A 24,799-nucleotide genomic window follows, 5' to 3' on the forward strand; every position below is an offset into this window, starting at 1 on the left:
CAGAATAGACTTAGAAAAAGAGAACATGTTTTCTCACTGAATTTCTGACACGCAAAACTATTCCTGTTACAACGTAAGAATAGCTTTTATCATTCTATGTCAATATTCCCTCTTCTGGTTTCAGATGTACAGTTGAAATGAAATAAACTGCTGAATCACCTGATATGAGAAGAAGAGACACACACGAAGAAAGAGAAAGGGTCTCACACCAAACACAGAGTGCGCTAAGTTACATCACAAGTGGTCCCTTTTGCAACTGAAGGCACCTTTTGTGTGGTTGTTCTTATTTGCCAAATAATAGCTGAATAATAAATGCGCTCAGGAAGACGCTTTGCTCTTTGAAACTTAGCATCCCATGAAACATTAACGTCTTATGTCTCATCTAACAGATTTTTCACCATTTGTGATATTAAGCAACATCATAGAGGAGATTTCCCCAATATTCATTTTCACGGATGGGTAATAGATTGTATTTTGCTTCAAAGAAATGAAGATCCATCAATAACTTGATGGACAATATTTTTTAATTTATGATTCACAATATTATTCAGAAAACTCTTCATCTTGTCACAGAGGCTGGAGAGCATATTTAGTATTTTGAACATGTTTGTTTTGTGGGCACTCTCACAAAATGGTTACCGGGATATCGACCATAAAGTGACTGTAATGTGGGACTAGCTCACTTCAAAGGATTTCTCTGCCAGACAAGATATCTGCTGTCTGAAGAATGTTCTATCGTGGATTCTTGCTTATCTTTATCCTTCGGGATATTAGTCTTATGTTTCTCTTATGAAAACTTATAGAAGAGTCATTGGATGTGAGATGGGTAGCAAATAAATTTTATAAATAAATTATAAATAAGTAATAGAATCCCTTTCCAACTTTCCTTTGGGTTAACTTTAAAACATACAAATAAAGGATGATTGTTTTCCCATTTGAAATGCTGAGCCTTCCCCCCCCAAAAAAAGATTTAGGCTGCACACTAAAAATATTGAGAAATAATTGCAAACATACAATTTTGGCCTGGATATGCAGAGGGAGTCTGCTAGAAGAGGAATAGAGGGACACCACAAACTGGAGATCTACAAATGGTTCATTCTGCTTTTACATGTAGTTCTTGACTTACAACCATTTATTTAGTGATTATTCTCACTGAAAAAAGAGACTTGCATCAGGTCCTTGCACTTTTGACCTTAACAGCATCTCCATGGTCACATAATCATAACATGGGTCGTTGGCAACTGGTATATATTTATAATGCTTGCAACCTCCTAAGGTCATGTAATTGCCATTTGTGACTTTTCCCAGCCAGCTTCTGACAAGCAAAATCAATGGGGAAGCCAGAATTGCTAAAAGACAGCATGATTCACTTAACTGCAATGATTTGCTTAACCATGGCAAAAAAGAAATTGTAAAATTGGGCATCATTCATTTAATAGCTGTCTTATTTAGCAGATGAAACTTCTGGTCCCAATTCTGCTCATAAGTTGAGGACTAACTGTAGCTCACTCAAATGTCCATTTCCAGAATCTCTATGGAGATTCTCAGTCATCCAGGTCATGGTTGTCTCAAAGGAAGAAAACAGGTGTTCCTAAGGAATAAAGGAATGAAGATCCTATTTCTTGAATGCATTGAAGTTAATTGTTGAGGGCCAAGGATAAAGTGTAAGGAAGTGGTATTTTAGTCTAACAAATAAATCTCTATATATGAAATATAGGGGTGTGTGTGTGTGTGTGTGTGCGTGTGTGTGCGTGTGTGTTCCAGCATAACAATTTCAACCAAATCTGGTACACAGATGACTTACTCTATGGAAAAAAATATTGTGGGGGTAAGATACACCTTGGAGTGTGTGTTATGTTAAGATACAGCCTGTTGTACCTTAAAATGGATTCTACTATACTGCTGTAAAATGGCTTCTACTGTACAGCGCAGTGGAGTTGCCTTGGTAATGGCTTCACAGTACTTCACAAGGGGCTCCCTCTGGTAAGGGGGAGAATCCAACATTGGAAATTATGTTTGGTCCGGACATTTTCCCTCTATAAATAAATACCCAGCTAGTAGTCTAATAACATATAAAATAAAATAATAAATCAATTAACTGATCAGTTTCATCAACTAACAGCATTCATCAATTACAATTACATAACTTATCTGGACAGAAAATTTGACAAAACATTTAATAACATGGGACAAAGTGGTTTAATTAAAACTGGCCCTCATTTATGTGAGTGCTCTTTCTACAGGCAATGTGCCATGGAATCTTCACATGGGTTGAAGGGATCAGGTTGAAAGAGGCATAGTTTTCCAATGTTTTTCCCTTTTGTTATTCACTTAAAACATGGTAGAAAGCAATTTTAGCGTAACTTTATTAGAACAGTCACATAGTTTCACTAATTGTTTTGCATTCTTTGTGAACAATTCTATCCTCCCAACTGACAGAATCTGTTGCAGTTGTATTAAATGAGCATTTCCCCCTCTGAACTCTAACTTCTAGCTCAGAGCCATTTTAAACACAAATCATATAGGAGGTTATATTATGAACTTAAGGTATGTATGTACCTTGCACATATACATCCTTCTATATATATTATTAAATACTAAGGTATTTCAAACTAGAGTTTGGAAAGGGCTTAAAGTTATATTGGTAGCATCCTCCACCAATCAGATTAGCAATTTGTTATCTTCTTTTCTCCATGGTAGGTAAACCCTTGATCAACTTCTCTTCTGTCGTCTTCAACACCACCAGAAACCTTCTGTACAGCATCTCTTCCTCTGCAGCATGCTTCTTCAGATCATGTCCAAACAATTTTTTTCAGCATTCTTTTTAGCTGCCTAAGAACTAGTCCAGTCCAGATTTACCACACTGTATTGGGTTTTACTAAAACTAGCTACCCAACCATTTCAGTCATTTGAGCCACCAGCCATTATTTCCATTTCCAGCTTTCTTCTCTTCTCTAGTTGGGTTTCATCCCACCTTTAATGTCAGCATGGCATCTTTTACTGGCATAGCCCACCTTCTATGAGAGCTTTCCCATGCGAGACAAAACCAGCTCCTACTGTAATCTCTGTATCAGCAAAGTGAAAACAAACTGTTCTGTTTGGGTAAGAATAGGTGAAGATGCTATGGTGTAACATGGAACCCTCCTCTTTTATGAAAAGGATGGGGACTTTCACAGGTGTCAGTGATACACAGTGTACAGATACTGTCTCTGGGTCAGTTTCATAAAAGGGGAGTAGCTTGGTGCTGGTTTCCCACCTGTTGCATTTAGTGGTTGAAAGATCAAATAACAATGTACAAGTCTTTTATTAGGAAGTTTTACTTTTTTCTAATCAAACTATTAGTTGGTTGTATGTCATTGTATTGAATTCACACCATACAGGCTTCCATTACTCACTTCAGAGCATACGTTTCTATGTAATTTGGGAAAATGCTTCAGACAGGACCGTCCTGAATTAATATTGAACTGCGGTGGCACAGTGGTTTGAGTGCAGTACTGCAGGCTACTTCTGCTGATCACCGGCTGCCTACAGTTTGGCAGATCGAATCTCACCAGGCTTAAGGTTGACTTAGCCTTCCATCCTTCCGAGGTGGGTAAAATGAGGACCCAGATTGTTGGGAGGCAATATGCTGATTCTATAAACCACTTAGAGAGGGCTGTAAAGCACTGTGAAGTCTAATTGCTATTGCTATATGAAGATAAAGTGAAGGAAGTGTCTTCTGTCAAGACTGTTTTTTCAAATGAAAATATCTTTAGACCTAATGGGATTGGTTTCTTAGTCTGACCACCCTTTAGGGCTAACAATATCCTTTCCATTGATAAATACTTTCTTGAAAGATATAAGATTGGATGCCTACCATCATTAATCTTTTGTATTAACATCTCCTCTGATCACATCAGATCAGAGGTGGGTTGCTACCAGTTCGGTAGCAGCCCACTGGGATTGGGTCGGCGAACTGGTAGGGACAACAGGCCGAACCAGTTCCCCAGTCGCTGCTGCCATTGCCGGCTTGTTTTTTTATGCCATTTCCTCCTTTGTGTGACAACATAGTCCACTAGATCTTTGGATCTGGAATTTCACTGGTCTGTCCTTCATGACAACAATGCTTTTGGTTTTTTCCCATTCAACTTTAAAGACCTGAATCCAAGTGGATGCACAAATGCTTCAACCGACTGGATGGATTGGGGTTTGATCCATGAGAATTTCACCAGGGACTTCCTCAATATTGTACACTTGGGCAATTAGTCAGCAATATCTTTTTGTTGTGACTGTGCACAAGGACTTTTCCCCTGGGCATTTATTATTAGAGTCTGAAATCATAAGCATATATTGATTTCTTCTTGCTGACTTTGGAAAAAAAAGGCTAAATCATTAACAATTCTAGAAAATAAAGTAGGAATCAAGGGGATTCTTTCCACAAGAGTTTTATATTATTTTTTACCTTAAGTTTTATATATTGATGTTTTTGGCAAGACTGACCATGAATGTGCTTGGCCGAAAGTGTATGTCCCTAAGCCGCATTAGCGATTTTTTTTCCTTGCCATATGTGACTTGAGATTTTCACTGTCAAAATTCAACACATCTTTAATAAAATACTGGGAAATTGCAGTCTGCTCTTTCAGAATGGAGCTCCAGCTCCTCATAAACCCTACAAAACAAAGTTTCTCAACTTTAACATGTGTGGACTCCAACTTCCAGAATTCTTTAGCCTACGTGTTGCCTGGGGAATTCTAGGAAGTAAAGTCCACAAATCTTGAAGTTGACGTGGTTGAGAAATACTGCTATAAAGATCTCCTTTTTCACAAAGACAGTTGCTGTAAACAGAGCTGCATCTTGCAATTAGAAAAGATATTGCCTCCCTGGTGGTTGAAGTACTCCCCAAGATGCTATTAGAAATTTGTTTGGTTTTTATTGTTTAGCTGAATTTTCTTCCCCAGAGAAATCTATTCAATATTAAATGTCATGTAGATACTTTAATGAAAGTTTTAAAAAAAGAATCATTTCATTTGTAAGTATTTTTCTTCGATGGTAAGTGCCAAAAAGAGCATTAGAGTAGCTGAAATAATTCTCCCACAAGCAAATTGCTTCTTTTCAGACAAAGAGTTCCCTTTGGCATCAAGTTATTTTAAGTGTCTGAGAATTTCATATGGAATTTCTATCTCTAAATACCACTAACAATCAATCTTGGTTCTTGATCAGACAAAGGAAAGTGAAGATATCGTGGAAAATTGGGAAATGTTATATGAGCAAAATTGGATTGCAATTAAAAAGTTCCCAACACACATTATTCTCTTTTTAACGGCACTATTATGAATGATCCACAATGTAATAATCATTTCAATTGCAGTCCCTGCATCATAGTTTTTAATCCCCGTGAAGGCCTCTAAATTAGCATAGGTAGTCCTTGATTTATCACCACAGAGCCCAGAATTTTTGTGGCTAAGCCAGACAGTGGTTAAGTGAGTTTTGCCCCATTTTATGATCTTTCTAGCCACAGATGTTGAGTGAATCACGACAGTTGTTGTTAAATGAATCTGGCTTCCTCATTGACTTTGCTGGTCAAAAGGGCACAAAAGGTGACCACGTGATCCCAAGACAGTACAACTGTCATAAATATGAACCAGTTGCCAAGCATTTGAATTTTGATCATGTGATCATGGGGATGTTGCAGTGGTCATAAGTGTGAAAAAAGGTCAGAAGTCACTTTTTTCAGTGCTGATGTAACCTCCAATGGCCATTAAATGGATGGGTGTAAGTCAAGGACTATCTGTATATCTTTTCTATCAATACGTATACCAATACAATACAATAGCAGATTTGGAAGGGAACTTGGAGGTCTTCTACTCCAACCCCCTGCTTAGGCAGGAAACCCTATACCGCTCCAGACAAATAGCTATCCAACATCTTCTTAAAGACTTCCAGTGTTGGGGCATTCACAGCTTCTGGGGGCAAGCTGTTCCACTGATTAATTGTTCTAACTGTCAGGAAATTTCTCCTCAGTTCTAAGTTGCTTCTCTCTTTGATTAGTTTCCACCCGTTGCTTCTTGTCCTACCCCCAGGTGCCTTGGAGAATCCCTCTTCTTTGTGTCAACCCCTGAGATATTGGAACACTGCTATCATGTCTCCCCTAGTCCTTCTTTTCATTAAACTAGACATACCCAGTTCCTGCAACCGTTCTTCACATGTTTTAGTCTCCAGTCCCCTAATCATCTTTGTTGCTCTTCTCTGCACTCTTTCCAGAGTCTCCACATCTTTTCTACATTGTGGTGACCAAAACTGAATGCAGTATTCCAAGTGTGGCCTTACCAAGGCATTATAAAGTGGTTGGTAAGGCCACACTTTTCTTTTTCTTCCTTTTTTTTTTAGGACAGCAAGGTTAGTGAGCTTTTTCCAAGTATGATTCACTAGGATTTCGGATGTTGCGATTTTTCACTAGCTGCTTTAATATGCTGATTATTTTCTTTTCCTTTTACTTAGGTAGCCAGTGTTTTTCCTGGGGATGGAATGAGCATGGCATGTGTGGCAACGAAACAGAAGAAAACGTTTGTCTTCTTCAGCCTGTGGCATCTCTGAGTTCTTCAGAGGTGCTTTTAATTGGATGTGGAGCCGGACACTCCTTAGCATTTTGCTCTTTACCAAGCTTAGACACAACACCCTCTGCACAATTTTAAATTCACCCTGAGGTTTGTCTTTGGTTAATAAATGCAGTTAAAGTCAAAGCAATTTAGTCATACTAGCCATGGCAAGATTATCCATATTATATACTGACAGTCATTTTGACGGGTTCATATTTAAAAGGAGGAAGATTTTTTTCATTTTGGCTTTTGTTTGAGGGGAGCAAAGTATGAAAACATTTAGGTGTGATGAAATGACTTTATTTATTGTCAAGTGTGTAAAACCAGATTTACATGTAAAGCCTCTAATGAACTGATTTATTACTACAGCCTATACACAGGAATCTCCTGATACTAAGAGTTAGCACCTGGACAAAACTAGATAAGTATTAATGGCAGACAAGGGTGGCTTGGACTTAGTTTGCTTGTGGATACAAAATGATTCCAAACTGATGCCTAGTTTAACTCCTCCCCCTTCTGCCAGTCCTTTTCCTACATTTATTGATATCAAGCACATGATTACCACAGGTAGTCCTTGCTTAATGACTGCCCTGTTTAATGATTCTTTAAAATTATGATGGTGTTGAAAAAATAACTTTATGACCAGTCCCTACACTTGCAACGGTTACAGTGTCCTGAGGTTATGGGATCTTCAATTGAACACTTCATAGCCAGCTTCCAACAAACAAGGTTAATGAAGAAGCCAACAATGAAATTATAAGTCACAATCATCTGATGGCTTGCTTAAATACTGTGCTGGTTAGCAACAGAGTTGCCCATCCCAGTTATGATAATTAAGTGAAGGACTACTTGTCCATTTTTTAATCCAAGAAAATATATTGGAGAATTAATCTCAATATTGGAGATTTATAATTGGACTATACTGTTTTATCAATACATATACAATCAGATATAGAGACTTCCAGGTGAGAAAAATGGTGGATTGATGCTTCTCTGAAAGGGTAGGGATGCCGAGGATGGAATTATGCCTGCCAGCATAATTCTCGTACACAATTTCTCCAGACAAAGAAAAGCCAAAAAGTTTGCCCATGTGTGTTCTGGTTCCTTATGAGGAAGCCTTCAGTGCCCAAAAGAATTCTGCTGGCACCTCCTGAGTGAAGTGCCTGGAGCCAAGGAAGATCTGACTTGTGGCCTCAATGGATCCTTTAATGGATATCAAGTCCCACTTTCTTAAGCGCTTCAGATGGTAACTCTTTAAAAACTAGAGAATTATTTGGAATAGCAGTTTAACTGGACCTTCTGTGTTTAACAGGAAAAGAACATTTTTTTTCTAGGAATTAACTTGCAGCAAAAAGTACATTAAAAGTTTGGACTATAAAAGTTTTTAAACAGTGATATTTTAAAAAAAATTGTTCTACTGTAGGTTCCTGTAAATTTATTAGAAGAGACACCCACAATGGTGGAGTGGAATGTGAAGGGAATAGAACTGACCGAAATAGCTAAATTGACTTGTCTAATTAAAGAAAAAACAATAATATTTTTTTAAATAAAAGAATGGAAACCCTTTATGGACTTTTTGCTGCAAATGGACAAAAATTTGTGGTTAGGGGGATTTACTGATTTAAAAGCATTGTTTACAGGAAGACGGGATCCAAAATATTTAATTTCAGAGGCTGGAAAAGGTGAATAATCATGCCAGTAACGGCTTCCCTTCAGAAGTTGTGGATAATCAATCACTGGAGGTTTTTAAGAAGATTTTGAACAGCTACATGTCTGAAATGATATAGGGTATCTTGCTTGAGCAGGGGGTTGGATTAGAAGACTCCCAAGGTCCCTTCCAATTCTATTATTCTGTTGTATATGTACTATTACCTGCTGCAAAGAAGATTGAAAGTTGCTGCTTTAGAGATCTTTCTTCTTCTTTGTCTCACTTTTTCATTTATTTTTTATGCCTCTTACACACATGCATGTATACACACATAAGCAATCAAGTATGTACTAGAATATGTTGCCAAACTCATGGTTACTTGTTACCTTTCTACATTTTACTGGCTATTCACTGGATGTTTTGCTGGGTAACAAATCCAGATGGTATTTTGAAAGGCCTTTGTGAATTAATTCAATATCTAAGTGACAGCACCAGATACAAAAATACTTTTCCCGAGTCTTCCTCCTTTATTCTTTAGTTCATTCCTGGATTGAATGCCCATCTCCTATATTTTATAAGTCAAACTCCTGAATATATGTATTAGAATTGTGCAGCCCTTTTGATTTAGTTTCAATCATAAGCAGGTCTGTGAACATAACAACTTTCTATACCTCTTTGAAACCTTCATGTCTTTTCTCAGGATTCAGTGGATACTCTGTGAGCGACAGGGCTGCTTTAAAGAATTGCAACCAGGTGCTACATTTGCTGTCCTGTGCCTTTTAAAGCTCTTTTTTTGGAATTGAATCATAGCCTTTATATGTATATATTAGGTTGTTGAAGGGGCATAAATATAATAGCAGCATTCACAAATAAGCTAGTTAATTAGAAAAGAGAGTTTTACTTTCCTAGACTGGAGTTCGCCATATGTATAAAATGCAGAAGCTTTGGAGTTTTGTGCCACATCAACTGAATCAGTGATAACAGTACTCTACAAATCCAGGATTTTGTGTTAATAGTCTGATACTCTGTAAACCTAATCTGTTCCATCTGTTTGCAAGCAATTTATTCGGAAAGCCAATTAAGATTGATTAACAAAATCTGTTTAGCCATTTGTGATCTCTGATAACTTTACCTGTAAAAATGTTACCAGAAATTATTGCAGTGACTTTTAATCATATCCTAGTAAACATAAATCGTAATGTATGTACACAAATATATTTGGTAGAATGCAGTATCTCAGGCTAACTCAATGCTCACTGCTAGGAATTCAATTCTGATGGGCTCAAGGTTGGCTCAGCTTTCCATCCTTTTGAGGTTGGTAAAATGAGGACCCAGATTATTTGGGGCAATAGACTGACTCTGTAAACCATTTAGAGAGAGCTATGAAGCACTATAAAGCAATATATACCGTATTTTTCAGAGTATAAGATGCACCTTTTTTCCTCAAAAAGGCTGAAAATCTGGGTGCATCTTATATACCGAATACAGCATTTTTTGCCTCCTGAAACCCTGCCCTTCACCAAAATGGCCGTGCATACCCTTATGGAGGCTTTTAAAGATCTCCTGGGAGTGTGGAGGTCAGAAATGAGCAAAACACGGGGTGATTTTTTGCCTCCCCAGCCCCCAGCAGCACACTGCTATGCATGCAATTCTTTTGACAAAAAACGGGCCCGTTTTTGCAAAAAATGAAGCGTTTTTTGCTCATTTTTGACACCCCAGGAGCACTCTGCCAGCCCCCCCCAAGGCTATTCATGCCTTTTAAAAAAAATGGGCCTATTTTCGTGAAAAACAGACTGTTTTGGAGAGGTTTGCAGAGTGCAAAAACTTTTTTTTTCCTTTTGGAAAGCTCTTTAACTGATTGATGAGAATTACATTGATTAAGTGTTGTGCCAGCAGAAACACCTACCTACCTACTATATTTCTCTATCTCTATTTCTCTCCCTCTCCCTCTATCCTTTTATCTACCTTCCTACCTTCCTACCTAACTACTCTCTCTCTCCCTACCTACCTACTGAATTTCTCTCTCTTTCTCTCCCTGTCTATCCCTCTACCTACCTACCTACTTTTTTTAATTTGCCTCTTCAAAACCTTGATGTGTCTTATACTCCAGTGCGTCTTATACTCCGAAAAATACTGTAAGTCTAACATAACTATTACTATTGTTATTGGCCAGGTAAACACAGAGGCTACATGGCCATGTATCAGAGATGCTCTAGCATAGGGGTGTCAAACGTGCAGCCCGTGGGCCAGGTGCATCACCCCCACCCCTTTTATCGAAGGGGGAAAAAGTTGTGACACATGACAACATGTCACGTGACAACATGTCATCGCAGGCTTGACACCCCTATACCTACCTCTATTAGATCTTGCATTAAGCAAGGGAATGAACTAATTAGCTCCTTCTAACTGCATGAAATTATATGGGTTGACAAAAAGTCTTCTATTGCGCTTCCCCTCAGATTGCACTATAAAAATTCAACAGCGCACAAGGATGTTCAATCTGATGAGGAAGATTGCTTGAAAGAAAAAAAGTACAGTATTCATGAGGTGTCCTTCCAGCTGTCTTTGTTTTGTTTTTAATCATCATCAACACTCAGAAATCATTTCATAATGTTGAGCATGCTATAAACTATTTTACCTCTTCATGTTTTTGCTGACATCCTTTTGCAGGAGGATTTTTTTAAAATCATGTTCTGCTATTAGGCTTACTTGTATTCAGGCTATTAAACTTTTTATCTCTAGCTCTTGATTAGGCATTTGCTTGTTCTATCCGTATATCCTTGGCTACAGGGGAAGATTATGAATTGAATTTTCTTTCCCAGCTGCATTTTGTGTCCCTTCTGCTCCTCTTCCTTTGTTCTTCCTTTTTATTTTTCCTCCTAAATTTGAGTTCATTTAAGGTGTACACCTTCAGTGATTTACAGTATATTGTTAATTCTGTGCTGTGTATCTATTGTTTGTATTCGTTAATTATTTTTGCATAATAAAATAAATAGAATTTATTTCCTTTATCCTCCTCCTTTATTTGCATATTATTAACAGTAGAATTATGTGATTAGATGTTTAATCTGTGTAAGGAGCATCAAGATGCATTGCTGAATATTTAATTATTTTTTATCATGTATATATTTTGTTTTTATCATGTAATTTTTTTAACTTTCATTTATTTTTTGAGTGGGTTGACCTTTTGATATGACATAAATGGATAGAACAATCTTTTCCTCAGTGTTTTTGATGTTAGTTATATTTTGTGCCTGTTGGATCAAAGCAAAGGCCTACCAGATACCTTTGGGACAGAACTAGAAACCCCACATTCTTATATGCCCTTCTGAATCTATGTATGCAATCCAAATCGCCCTCTGAAAGTTTCTGGTGAATTATTATTTTGTGTGACAAAAAGGGACCATTATTAAATGCAGCTAAATTAGGATTGTTCATGTAAAGCAGAGGTGGGGAACTAACCTTTATGACCTGTGGACTTCAACTCCCAGAATTTCTGAGCTATGTTGGCTCAGGAATTCTGGGAGTTGAAGTCCTTAGGTCATAAAATGGCCATAGTTCCCCATCCCTGTTGTAAAGGGTTGTGTTCCTACAATGCATGTTCTTTCATCTGTTTGCTAGATAAGTTTTTATTGGATCGTATATCCCTAGGACAAACTTCTAATAATAAAAAAATGGGATTGATCAGAAACTATCATCTAGAAACATTAGAACATTTTAGCATATGAATTCTCAGTCCTTCAGATAAACAAGGATATACGGGTGGTTCTGTTTATGTTCTCCTTATGATTGTAATAGTGCAAGTTGCAAGTTGTGGTAGTCTTAAAGTGAGTTACCCATTTAATGACATTTTTGTCAGTGTTTGTTAAGCGAAGCAGTTGTTAAGTGAATCAATTGTTTGCTTGTAAATTTTTGCCAGTTTTTGGCAAAAACATCATAAAATGAGGTCGTGTCAATGGATCAGTTGCTGAACACCCAATGTGCAGTATTGTGACTCTGTTGCAGATGTTTGAACTTTGGAACCAGTTCATTAGTACACCAGGAGAGGTCTGTATAACTTTCAACCATCACTAGACAATGGATCATAAGTTGAGGACTACCTGTAAGGCAGCACAAGCAATATTTAGTAAGCATCAATGCAGTTGTTTCTAATACATAGTAAAGGGAAGCCTGATTATTTGTCCAGGGCTGATGCTAAGAATAAGAGCTACAAAGCCTTATTTTCTCATTCATGGTGTCTATTTACATTAGGCAAATTGCATTTGTATGTAATGAAATGTGTGTAGATGACTTGGAAAATGAGGGGAAGAGAAACAATTACACCACAAAATAATTACCTAGAAAACAATTACACAAGAGAGGCAGAAACTCCCAGTGGCTTAACTGTCAGATAAAGAAACTTGGGAAAGACCTGCTCTAAAGGGTCAAGCAGGTAAAAGTGGCAGAAAGTTTGTACTTTTGTACCTGGAGATTTGCAATATTCTGTTAATGTAGCCTTACAATAAAGCAGAAATAGTTCTTTTACGTAGCTTTCAGGAAATATTTTTAGCCTCAGATAAAATAGGCATGCATTCTAATGAGAGACTCTGGCAGAGAGTTAGGCAAAAATTTATTGGAGGACATGACATCATGGCATTCAACCCATTTGTTTTATGGGATGTCTGGATGGGGATATCTTTTGCTTTGATTTCCCTTATTTTTCAACTGCTGCTTCCGTCATAAAGAAAATATTTTTGCCAAAACAAAGAATAGCCAAATATTGTCTTTGGGCTGCTAAAGGTAGAAGGAATCTACCTGCAATTGCCTGTGGCCCATTGCAGAATCAAAAACAATCTTGTTAATCTTTAAAATACCACAACAGTTCTGTTAGTTTTATTTGCAGCGTTATAGCAATGCTACCAAATTCCACAGAATTGGATGTTGAGATACTTTTGCCTTATGGCATTAAAGTGGAATTAAATTTTAGTAGGTTTTACTCTACTTGGATATATTGTTTTCCTTTAAAGAGAGAAGAGTTGTTAGGAGCCCTTTTCTGAAGATTCTGTAGATAGTTGCTGTGACATTCCAGCAGTGGTGAAATTCAATTTTTTTTGGTTCTGTGAGTGTGGCTTGGTGGGTGTGGCAGGGAAAGGATACTGCAAAATCTCCATTCCCTCCCCACTCTGGATGCTGGTGTTGATCAGCAGAAACTTGGTAGCTTAGATTTTACTCCCCTTAGGAAGTTTCTTTCCTGCTGCAGCCTATCATGATCATGAATCCTGAAAGAGGCCCCCTGAGTGCTCTCCATCTGCCCTCCAAAGCCCCTCACTACAGAATTATTTGATGATTGATTTTGGAGCCTGTTAATCAAAGAAGGACACATTGGAAGCTAAAAAGTTCGCCCCTTTGCCCTTCTGCAGCAATATTGAAAATTATGAATCTTACCCAAAAATGAATCATTGTGGGAGAGGGGTCTTTAGATCTCATGACGGGTGATGAAATTCAACAGAAATTGGGGAAAGGGTCTGACTTGCACATTTTCTGTCCTATTATATCTCAGGTCTAGAATCTGTTTAACCAGCAGAATTAAGTTTTCATTAAAATGTTAAGTGATATGATGGCAGTTAATTTAAATGCATTTTAACATGGATTTCATCTGTATTTTTATTGCCTAACATTTGTATTGTATGCATGACATTAATTTTCATCCAATGATTACATTGAAACATTCTCATATCTGACTTTTAGCACTAAAATAATTTTTGTCTACTTTTATTTATTTTAGGCAAACAATAAAAAGAACACAAAGCAAAAAAGTTAAACACAATCTATTGCCAACTTTTAGATACATCCAATTTAAATATTACAAAATTCCTGGGTGACTACAGAAATGTGGCTATTTACAAGTGACCAATATGGCATCTAAGCAGTTTAACCATATGGTTGATTACAGAAATAAAATTTATTGCTCTTCACACCCTCCATTTGTTTCTAACAAGTAAAAAAAAATCATAAATTTCAGCCCTAAGATGCACTAAATAAAATAACTTCCTTCTATATTACCAGACATAGAGGTCCACAACTGGGAGTTTTCCAGGTACAAAGATGGAAAGCATGATTATTATTTAGGGCTATCGGATCTGGTCTGCAGGAAAAAAAATATCACTAGATGGCAGTAAAGAAATGCAGAAAAGCCAATTCTTTTCAGGCAAATAAACTGCTTGGCCAGATGTTATATCCTGCCAGTGGGGCCAGAAAAAAGAATACCGTAGGTTAGGGGCAACTAGAGAACTTCAAATAAGATCCTGAGGTCCAGTTAACCCTGGAATTGGCACTGATTAGTACTCGTTCAAATATATCTTTAAGAAGTGACATTATTTTCAGTCCCATCTAGAAGCCGGAGGAGGGGGGTGGGAACCAGGCTGCTTTAATGAGTAACAGGGAAGTCCTCGTGTGAGGTTCAAAAATTCTTATTTTCAAAAGCTGCACAGCTTAGTTGCCGTACTGTTAATACTGTGGAGAGAAATACTGCTTCTCTTGCTTTTTTGAAAATTGCAGGCTGAAAAAGCTCGGGGAAGGCTTGAATGACTAAAGATACAATCTTATGAAAAAGAGCCAAATAAAGTTAAGATTTCTCTTAGAACTGGTAAACTGGTACCCTACTGATACGGGAAGTAGGGTAGAACCACCATCTTTTCAGCAGTTTTGGGAGGTACAAGCTATCAATTATCAGGATTTTTTTTTGAAAAGGGTGACTTGGACAGCCTTCTTACATTGGACTTACAAAAGAGATGTATTATATCTGTAAGGATATTCTTGAGGAATGGTAAAGAGGATGAAAAGAAATCAGTTTCTGAGACACTACTTAAAAGGAATAAGCATCAATACTTTTTTTAAAAATAAAAAGATTTATACAGTTGACTTATTTGATCAAGGTTAATATATATATATGTGTGTGTATCTTCTCCAGATGCTAGTTCAAATGAAGAAGAGCCAGGTCCAGGGACATCAGGAGCGGGTATGGAGGAACATCTGGAGGTTGCCGGAGGCTGCCAGGTGTTGCGAGACCAAGCACAGCAGAACAGTCGCAGGAGGAGCGATGGGACAAGTGGCCAGTTGAGCAATGAACAGGAGAGGTCCAGCTACATCTGGGAAGCCCAGAGCCTTCGGGAGAGGAGGAAAATTTGCCTACCCTTCCCAGTCTGAGAAGGGTCAAGAGGAGGCAGGCACAACAAAGTTCAGCCAGGCTATTTGTGAGTCGGCATCCTTGCTTCTCTTGATGGACTACACCGAGGAGCGGCTATTTACCTCGGCGCTTGGAGTGAAGTGACGCTGGAAACAACATGTCTGTTTCCTTGCTGTGTGTTCTTCAGCCACAGTCATTCTTGCCTCGACCAGATTTTGATTCTGTACTTTGAATTTTGGCTCATGCCTCTTGAACTCTGGACTGCCTTTGCCTTGTGGATTTGCTTTTGCCCTATTGACTGGCATGGGGTTTTCCTTGAATAGCCTACTGAATCCTTGGGATGGGCTGGTGTGGGTGTGAGGAATTTCTGGGAAGACTATTTGGGACTTGGAAGTCTCCAAGATTTCTAACACCCATGGTGTGTGTGTATGTGAGCGGGATAGGAGACCAGGATTGAATTTTATTTTTATTTATAGGTGGCATTTCACTTAAAGCCATTCATCTAGGGACTGTTGAAAGTTACAACAGCACTGGGAAAAAATGACTTATGGCCGTTTTTCACATTTATGACCATTGCAGCATCCCTATGCTCATATGATCACTTTTTGTGACCTTCCAAGCAGAATCAGTGGGGAAGCCAGATTCACTTAACATCTATTTTACTAACTTAACAACTGCAGTGATTCACTTAACAACTGTGGCAAGAAAGTTTGTAAAATGGGGCAAAATTCATTTAACTCTGTCACTTAGCAACAGAAATTTTGGGCTCAATTGTGGTTGTAAGTTGAGGACTACCTCTATGTCTGTCTGTCTGTCTCTCCCCCCCCCACTCTCTCAATTATCTACCATCTATTCTATATCATCTCTATATCTATCTATGTGTCTGTCTGCCTGTCTGTCTGTCTGTCTGTCTGTCTATCTATCTATCTATCTATCTATCTATCTATCTATCTATCTATCTATCTATCTATCTATCTATCTATCTATCCATCCATCCATCCATCCATCCATCCATCCATCCATCCATCTATCTATCTATCTATCATCTATCTGTCTGTCTGTCTATCATCATCATCTACTATCTATTATATATCATCTCTATATCTGTCTGTCTGTCCATCCATCCATCCATCCATCCAATCATCTAACGCCCGCCTGCCTGTATCATTTAGAAACTACACGTCTCCCTCATAGAGTATGTGAAAGACTGGGCAGTCTTAAAATAAAATCTTAAAAACATAAAAACTGAATATAAAATTTAAAAAGAAATAAGAATAGTTAAAATTTTACATTAAAAGTTGCCTTCAGGTCACTAGCTAACCACACTGCTGCATGCTTTTGTATGAGCCCCAAGCAAGATGGCAGAGCCAAGTCTTTAGATACTTTAGAAAGTGCAGGAAACAGGGCCAGTCTTGCCTCTAAGGGGAGAATATTTGAAAGCGGGGGGGGGGGGGGCGCAAGGGCTGAGAAAGCTGTCTTCCCAAACATGCTAGTCTGAATTCTTCAACTGATAGGGTCGGCTTGAGAGGGTAGGAGGGGCTGATGAGATGGGGTAAATATGGTTCCCGATGTAACTTAGCTCCATGTTTAGAGCTTTAAAAGGAAAAACCAACACTTTAATTGAACCTGGAAACAAATTGTCACCCAGTGGTGAGGCTTTAAAGATTTGTTTATGGATAAGATATAGAAAGAGGAAATTATTTTTTCTTTTTATTTTCAGAGAAAGTGAACAGCTATGGTATTAAAATGAAAGGAAACTGTTGAACTTGTGAAGGAGTTTCCGAAAGGAGATGAATAGATGATGAGAAATTAATTTATAGGACATTATTTGATGGGAGTAAAATTCAATATGTTGTTTCGGGTAGCTTTTAATGAATTTTTAAAATGAATTTTGAATGATGAAGCTTTAAAGATTTATGTATAGTTATGAGATAAGATATGGAAAGAAGTCATTTTTTGTATTATTAGAGAAAATGGTAAGTTACTGGCTAAAGTAAATGAAAGGAATATGAAATTGATTTATTTTATGTATTTATATTTATTTCTGGTACTTGTTAATGGACTTTTCTTGATTAAGATTGAATTATGTGGTTTTATGATTTGCTAATAGATAAAAGATGAGATACAATTTCAGTAACATCTACGTCTCTAACATTTCAGCCTAAAATCTCTTCATAAAGAAAATGAAGAGATTTTACTGGTCTTGAGGAAGGGAGAAGTCACTTATATATAGTCATATATATCACATTTCCCTTCACCAAGACCAGTAAAATGTAGGCTGAAATGTTAAAGAAGATGATGTTACTGAAAATGTATCTCATCTTTTATCTATTAGTAAATCATAAAACCTCACAACTGAATACTAATCAACAAAAGTCCATTAACAGCTACCAGAAATAAATATATATACACATTTAAACAAACAAAATATTTCTTTCATTTATTTTACCTAGTAATTTAGTATTTTCTGTAATACTACACAAAACAGTTCTTTCAATATCTTATCTCATAAAACTGTAAATAAATCTTTTATGCATATACATATACATAATTGAATATATATATATATATATATATATATATATATATATATATATATATATATATATATATATATTCTATCTATCTATCTATCTATCTATTTATCTATCTATCCTTTTCATATTTTTCTTTCTTTTCATTCCTCCTTTTCTTCCTTTGCACTTTTTGCTTTTGGTTTTTTTTTGTATTTTTATGAATTATTAGTTTTTTATCTTTATGTTTTTTTTAAAAAAAATATGTGACTCTGCATTGGATAAAACTCACACAGGATTCATATGCTTCCCAAAATAAAATAAATCTTTTATAGTTTTAATAGAAAAATAAAATATAGAATATCTAGGACTACATAGCAAGCCACTCTCTGGTGGGAAAAAAGGTAATCTGACTAATGCTAAATAAGAATAGTTCCCTTTAAATGGGTATAAAATTATAGTTTGGCACATCTGTCAAAATTAGAGATAAGCAATAAAAGATCTCTGGTATCACCACATTTGATGAAAAAGAACTTAGTTGGGAATTATTTTGGAAATTACTTTCCAATGAAAGTTTCAGCCAAATGCCATTGATGTAGTATGATTTTCTAGTACGTACTCGGTTGCCAGGGGGAAAGATCCATGTACAATCATGTCTTCAGCAGTTTTCCACCTCACACTTTTATTGAATCCCAAGGGAATGCAGCAGGGTGGAAATCTCCCCGTGAGTCTTTTTCCCGTGTGAGATTGAAAAATGTGCAACCATAAACATCAACATCAGCACTAGAATTTTTTGCCATCTCCAACAACAAAGAGGTTTTAAAAAGATACCAAGGAAAATGAAAAAGGCATTCACAAGCTCTCTATGCTCAAATGTAACTGTTTCTCCATCCCTAGAAATTGCAGATACCATGCTCTGTCCCTATCTCAGGGCTGGTATAATTTTGGAGACCTTTTTGATGACATCCATGAAGAATAAGAAAGCTTTAGAGATCTGCAGCTCCGCAAGTTGCCTTTGTAAAAAGCCTCTGCTACTCTTCAAGGAGATTAAACCTACAGAAACAGTCAAGGATAATAAAGATAGGTTCTTTTGGATTTTTTCCTGCCCTTTTTGTTTCAAGGAATGGAAAGAATTTTGGAAGTGGTATGAGGAAAGATAATGCTTCTTGTATACCCATTTAACTCTTATTGCTACTGCCTTGTGTTTTTCTTCCTACCTTGCTGTCCTAGGTAGCACAAGATTACGTCCTTTAAAGTTTAGCTTTCAAATGGGACTTTATTAGACTACCAGCCCAGGCAAATTTTATCAGTGTAATGTGTTTAATTCCTTGCCATGAAAGTCATGTTCTTTGAAAAATAATGAGGCTATAATAACTAGTTGTAAATGGGTGTTAAAAGCCAGATATTCAAGAGATTTCCAGTATGTGAAAAAAACCCCAACAACAGATGTCCAATTTGGCATTTATGTCACATTTTAAACTGATGTCAGATTATGATTATTTCCATAAGATTTTATGTTTATTTGACATCCTTGTGTCCATTTAGTGAAAAAATTAATTGGCTCACTTACTTGCTAGACATGTGCTCAAAGTACAGCATTGGTTCATGTGATGTGATCAGATATTCAAGCAATTCCATTTTACACTTACATCACAGAATAATTATTGCTCTGGAAACTGAAGGTTTATACAGATTCTCATGTGTTCTGATATCATACTGTATACTTATGATTGGGAAAACACAAAACAAAGGCACATGTGAGTTTTTAGGATAGCAATGTAAATAAATAGATTAAATCCTGATACTGCAATATCCATGCTCTTATCAGTTTATACAATATTCTGAAGAACGTACATATACATTCCTATATATGAATACATGTTTTATAGATAATTAAGAGACTATTTAGAAATGTGGGTTGCATATACTAATTATTACATTAGATGCCTCATTTTTTCTTATTAAATATACTGACCTAAACATTCAAGGATAAGAAACATATATTCTTTTGGAATTTTTTTTCTGTTTTAAGGAATGGAAAGAGGTTTGGAAGTGGGATGAAGAGAAGTAAAGCTTCTATATTTATGTAACTCTTATTGCTACTGTCTTGTGTTTTTCTTATGTTTATTCTATGAAATACTTCATTCCTAAGCATCATCATCATCATCATCATCATCATCATCATCATCATCATCATCATCATCATCAATAGCCTTCCCTTCTTGTTAGGAAGTAGTTAGGTCTTATGATGTGATGAAACTTAATCCTTTGCTTCAGTATTTTAATTACAAGCAAATTTACGACAAAAATTCTAAATATTTTCTTTCAATCTGAAATAAAATGGTATGATTCAAATCTCGACGACTACCTTTAATGTTAGGTAATTTAAGACATCATTTAGTATGATTAAAAGGTATCTAATTCTACATCTTTCTAAGTGCTATCAACTGTTAAGAGAACCACAGTAGTAAGAAAAACTGAATTCACATTATCAACTAAAAAGCCAAACTTTTATTATTAATTAAGCAAGGAGGAATAGAGTGAAATCTACCAATCTCTAGATTTTATCTATTCAATTATGAAAATATTGATTAGTGTTGTGAAGACTGAAGACGTGAGTTGTATCAAGGATTTGGGAGGTGGCTTCCTTAGGCACTCACCAGTTTACCATCTTATAAGCAAAGCATAAGCAAGCTTTTTCTCTTTGATTGTTCCATTGGGAATCTTTGCATGGTATTTATTTACAATTTCAAAAACATTTTCTTTGGGATTTTCTGAACATTTCAGAAAGGAATTCTGATTTACACTAAACAGCAGGCATTGAAACCATTATACAAAATTTATTTCATGCTAGAATTATTTTGCATAACATTGCGCATGCATTTTATTCAGAATCCTAAATTGCATACAATGCCATTTTGTTGTTTCTTGAAACTCAGAGATAAGTTTATATCGAAGTAGTTTCCTGATTTGTATATTGTAAATCCCCAGGTGTTGCTGTTGTTGCTTTAAAAAAAACCCAATGTTGGTTCCTTTTTTGGTTGAATTCTTTACTGATCACTTAATATAAACAATTTGTCATAAAGGGTCTTCACACTGGATCTATACACCAATAAAGTACAGAGCTGGAAAATTAGTTTAGACCAGCTATTTCCATCAGGATCAAAAACTGGTCCCAGATTTCACAAGCATGCCAACAAAAACAGACAAGAAAAGAAGATTGTTTGTACATTTTACACAAGTCTAGTTGGATGAAAAGTTCTTGGGCTTCATTGTTCTGCATGATGAATTTATGAAGGCATGGTCAATGTGACTGCCAATTGCACTTTTTAAACCATCCACCCTTGTGATCATGTATACAAATAAACAATCCATTGCAAAGGAATGTACGGCTTTAGAATATCTTTTACAGTTTGCTACTACAACATATGTAAAAGTAAAGAGCTTTGAAGGAAAATATATTACTTTATCTCCCCCCGCCCCCCCAAAACACCCCCTTAATAGTAAAATAAGTTAACTTGTACAATCTCAGGGGTTTTCTTTTTTCTTTTTCATGCAATTCATGCTATGAAACAACAACGGAAAAAATCTGTCATTTGATACATTCTGGCCATAGAGAAATCCTGCACGTCTCCCTGTTTGAAACCACATATATCATCCTGCAAACTTGCATGGAGGGAGATTACATTTGTCCAAAGAAGAGGTCTTCTATGCCTGCACAGTTCCACCCAGACGTTTATAAGCCATCATTGTCCATCTCGTTTTCTCCATGTCAAGTCACTTTGACTGCCTCTGTTGGCATATATTTAGCAATGACAGGACTTTCTTTGCAAAGATCTGCATGTAAAGAATATAATCAATACTTGAGCTTCTCTCCTGTGCTTTTCAAACCAAGCTGGGTGTTTTATAGCAAGGAGGATAAAGGAGAAAGAGCTACATGCAGAGGCAGCCAATTTTCTTCCCCGCCAATATGTATTTTTTTCCCATGCAGTCAGCCAGCCACCTAGAGACCTCTCTACAGTGTATCTTATTGCTTTCAACATAGAAGAGACACCATGCAAAGTTTTGTCCTACTGCTTGTACTTTGCTCACACTCTTGTAAGGTTCCTATGGCTCAACAATATCCTGAGAAAAGCAAAAATCTTAAGTCATTGGCAAGTTTCAGCATTGGACTATATGACAATCTAACCCACATCCAAAAAGCCAGTGGATCTACCATTAGCCGAAAAAAGCACATACCAGGATGGGGTGCACCACCACAAGAAACTTTGTGGTGCCTCCAGCTTAGCATCTTATGTACCAATAACATGCAGTGTTATGGCCCACCAAAGCAACTAATAGTGTCAATTTTAGCTCTACATGATGAAGGAGCTGGCTAAGATAAGTGTTACTACACCAGTAGTAACATCAACCTCATGAGATGCTACCAAAAGCCGTGATACTTTCAAACGTCAGGATCTGCTTACAAGTGACACCACATAAGCTAATGAGAAATCATTGCTTTTCCCTCTTTTTATTAGCTTTATGATTAGAATACTAGAATCTAGAAGACCATTCTTTGCTACTGATCCACACTACAGAATGGGAGACCAAGGATGTCTCATGAAGTTCAAAGAATTCCAGGCTTGCAGAATCTTTATACCATTTTTCCATGTCTGCAAACTAAGCTGTTAAGGCTTATAACATCTCAAAACCTTCTTTTAAAAGAAAAAAAAAGGTAAAATCACAGAATATTGGATCAACAACAGAATGGTCAAATTCAATAAAGTACAGCCTCATTGCAGCAGCATCATCTTTCATGCTTTGACATGCCAAGAGTAGTATCCCTTGCAACATGGCCTTGGCTAGAAATGGTGGAAGAAAAAAAAACATTCCTATGTTTCAATGGCCCCCCTGCTATGATATAGAGGAGTTGGAAATAAATAAATGCAAACCCTCAATCTGTCATAGAGAAACTGTCACACTACCAAGTCACTGTGTTGTATGCGATTGTACTGAACCTTTGGCATTTTACATTGTGTTATCTGATACTAAAAATGTCTCTATCTCCCCACCCCTGCCATCAAAAGCATTTATAGTTCTGTTGCTATAGAGATACTACTCAATTTGTTTACCAGCATTTTTGCATGCATTTGGTTTCCTCTTCCCTCTGCCAGTTTTTTTTAAATCATGCACCAAACAGCTCAGCAAATCAGAGGCATTGTTATGCAATCTATGGAATGAAAATCTGTAGAAACACTAAAGGCGTCCTTGATAATATCCCCCCACCCACCCCAACACAGGCCAACAATATGCTGACATTTATCATCCCTTCGGCCAGCTGGCCACACTTTCAATCAACTTGGTGGAGCCTCATTCTTTCAGTTGCTTTGTGAGAATTGTCCATTTGTCAGTCCTAAAAGCAGAACCTGTTAGAAGCAAACTCACAAAGCACTGAACCAAGAACCAGGGCTCAAGCTGAATGAAAAATGACCAACCTGTATGCAGTATAGAATCAGGTATTAAACACTTTTGCTACAAAGGTAAACTTAAGCAAAAACGTTCATATGAAAGTACAGTGATCCTCCTATATCTTATCATTAGTAAATGGTGAAATTATAATTAAGTATACTCTATAGCAGGGGTGTCAAACCCGCGTTGTCTTAGCGTCGTCAGGTGACATATCATGACTTTTCCCCCCTTTACTAAACTGGGCATGGGTGTGCCCAGCGCATGAATGCATCTGGCCCATGGCCCGCAAGTTAGACACCCCTGCTCTATAGTCACCCCCCTTTTTTTCTGTCAACATGCAATGCATCCTACAGGTTTGGTAAAGAACTGATTTGTGCCACACTCCAGTTTTTGCAGGGTCTGTAGAAATATTATTATATTCTGCAGCTGCAATCCACAAGGTTTTTGTGACAATCATCCAAAAGGCTCTGCATTTACTTAACTGAGTATAGCACATTAAGTGTCCTGTTCAATATGAGGGAACTGCTCATTTGAAGCACCATGGCCACAACAGAGCCTTTGCCTATGCTGACTTAAATGAGGAAAATATAGGGTTTTTTAGTTCTAAATATGCACTTGTTAATGTTATCATAGGTGTGACCTTAAGACATTGCTATTTTAATTCTCCTGGATTTAAGATTAAATACGCCACCATTTGCTTATTTTCCTTTCATACGTGCAGACAATATTGTAAGAAATATTCAGGGAGTTCAGTAATAAACTGCAGTACAAAACAAAAATTCAACGTCAGTTAATATAACTGAACAAGGGAGCATAAAATGATGGTAGAACTTCAATGGTGGCTATTTTTCTGAACTATAAAGCATTTATGCCCTTTTAATTTATCGAGGAATTTTCACTTAGATATCATAAAGTAAAGAAGTGGGCAAATAATACAATATGCCTGCATTGTCCAATTAGCTACTAATTACTAACTTCAACAGTATAATATTTTCATGTGTTTCAGGGATAAGCAGGAAGAGATGCTATTCCTTGATGACTAGTCTGCTTGACGATGGAGCTTTTCTTAACTTGGTGGTTCTCAAACTAGGATCCTGAAGCCCATTAGGGACTTGAGCGTCTGCCAGGAGAAATGGCAAAGAGATGTTTTAACCACTTTTCCACTGCAAAAACCTGCATTTGCCACAAAGGACCTTCCTTTTTGCCTCTGCAAACCTTACAGGAAAGAAAAGTTAAAGAAGGAACTAACAGCAAAACTATAAGGCTGAAAATATCGGTGGTGATGAAAGAGTTGGCACCAGACTGGCCCAGCAGTGCCATAATAACAAAAATAATGGAAGAAATCTGAAGTGGAGTCATATGACCACCAAGGTCATAAAGCACAATGAAAGAACATGTCAGACATCCTTATCAGGTGGAATTATCCTCAAAGGGTACACAAGTGCAA

General features: G+C 36.9%; 2 protein-coding genes across 5 annotated transcripts in view; one reads left to right on the forward strand and one right to left on the reverse strand.

The window, feature by feature from the left end:
* SERGEF (secretion regulating guanine nucleotide exchange factor) overlaps positions 1 to 15,280 on the forward strand; it is an 81,268-nt gene extending 65,988 nt beyond the window's left edge. Inside the window, exons 11-12 of one of the 2 annotated variants that reach the window (XM_087717156.1) lie at positions 6,478 to 6,683; positions 15,173 to 15,280. In XM_087717156.1, the coding sequence (XP_087573282.1) occupies positions 6,478 to 6,671 (194 nt within the window). In that variant the 3' untranslated portion in view covers positions 6,672 to 6,683; positions 15,173 to 15,280. Of the gene's footprint in view, positions 1 to 6,477; positions 7,671 to 15,172 lie in introns of those variants that run through there. The other variant, XM_087717164.1, reaches the window with a different exon arrangement.
* KCNC1 (potassium voltage-gated channel subfamily C member 1) overlaps positions 1 to 24,799 on the reverse strand; it is a 179,260-nt gene that overhangs the window by 11,993 nt on the left and 142,468 nt on the right. For 2 of the 3 annotated variants that reach the window (XM_014063787.2, XM_014063785.2), the window contains exon 4: positions 20,989 to 21,738. The exons of the other annotated variant lie outside the window; for it this stretch is intronic. Coding sequence is in view for 1 of the 2 variants with exons in the window: in XM_014063785.2 (XP_013919260.1) it covers positions 21,674 to 21,738 (65 nt within the window). In the remaining variant the exon portion in view is untranslated. Of the gene's footprint in view, positions 1 to 20,988; positions 21,739 to 24,799 lie in introns of those variants that run through there. 3 annotated transcript variants of the gene reach the window in all.

The sequence above is a fragment of the Thamnophis sirtalis genome, unplaced genomic scaffold (assembly GCF_051295495.1).
Source record: "Thamnophis sirtalis isolate CommonGarterSnake01/CBP01778 unplaced genomic scaffold, rThaSir2_p1.2 scaffold_1, whole genome shotgun sequence".
NCBI classification, from domain to species: domain Eukaryota; kingdom Metazoa; phylum Chordata; class Lepidosauria; order Squamata; family Natricidae; genus Thamnophis; species Thamnophis sirtalis.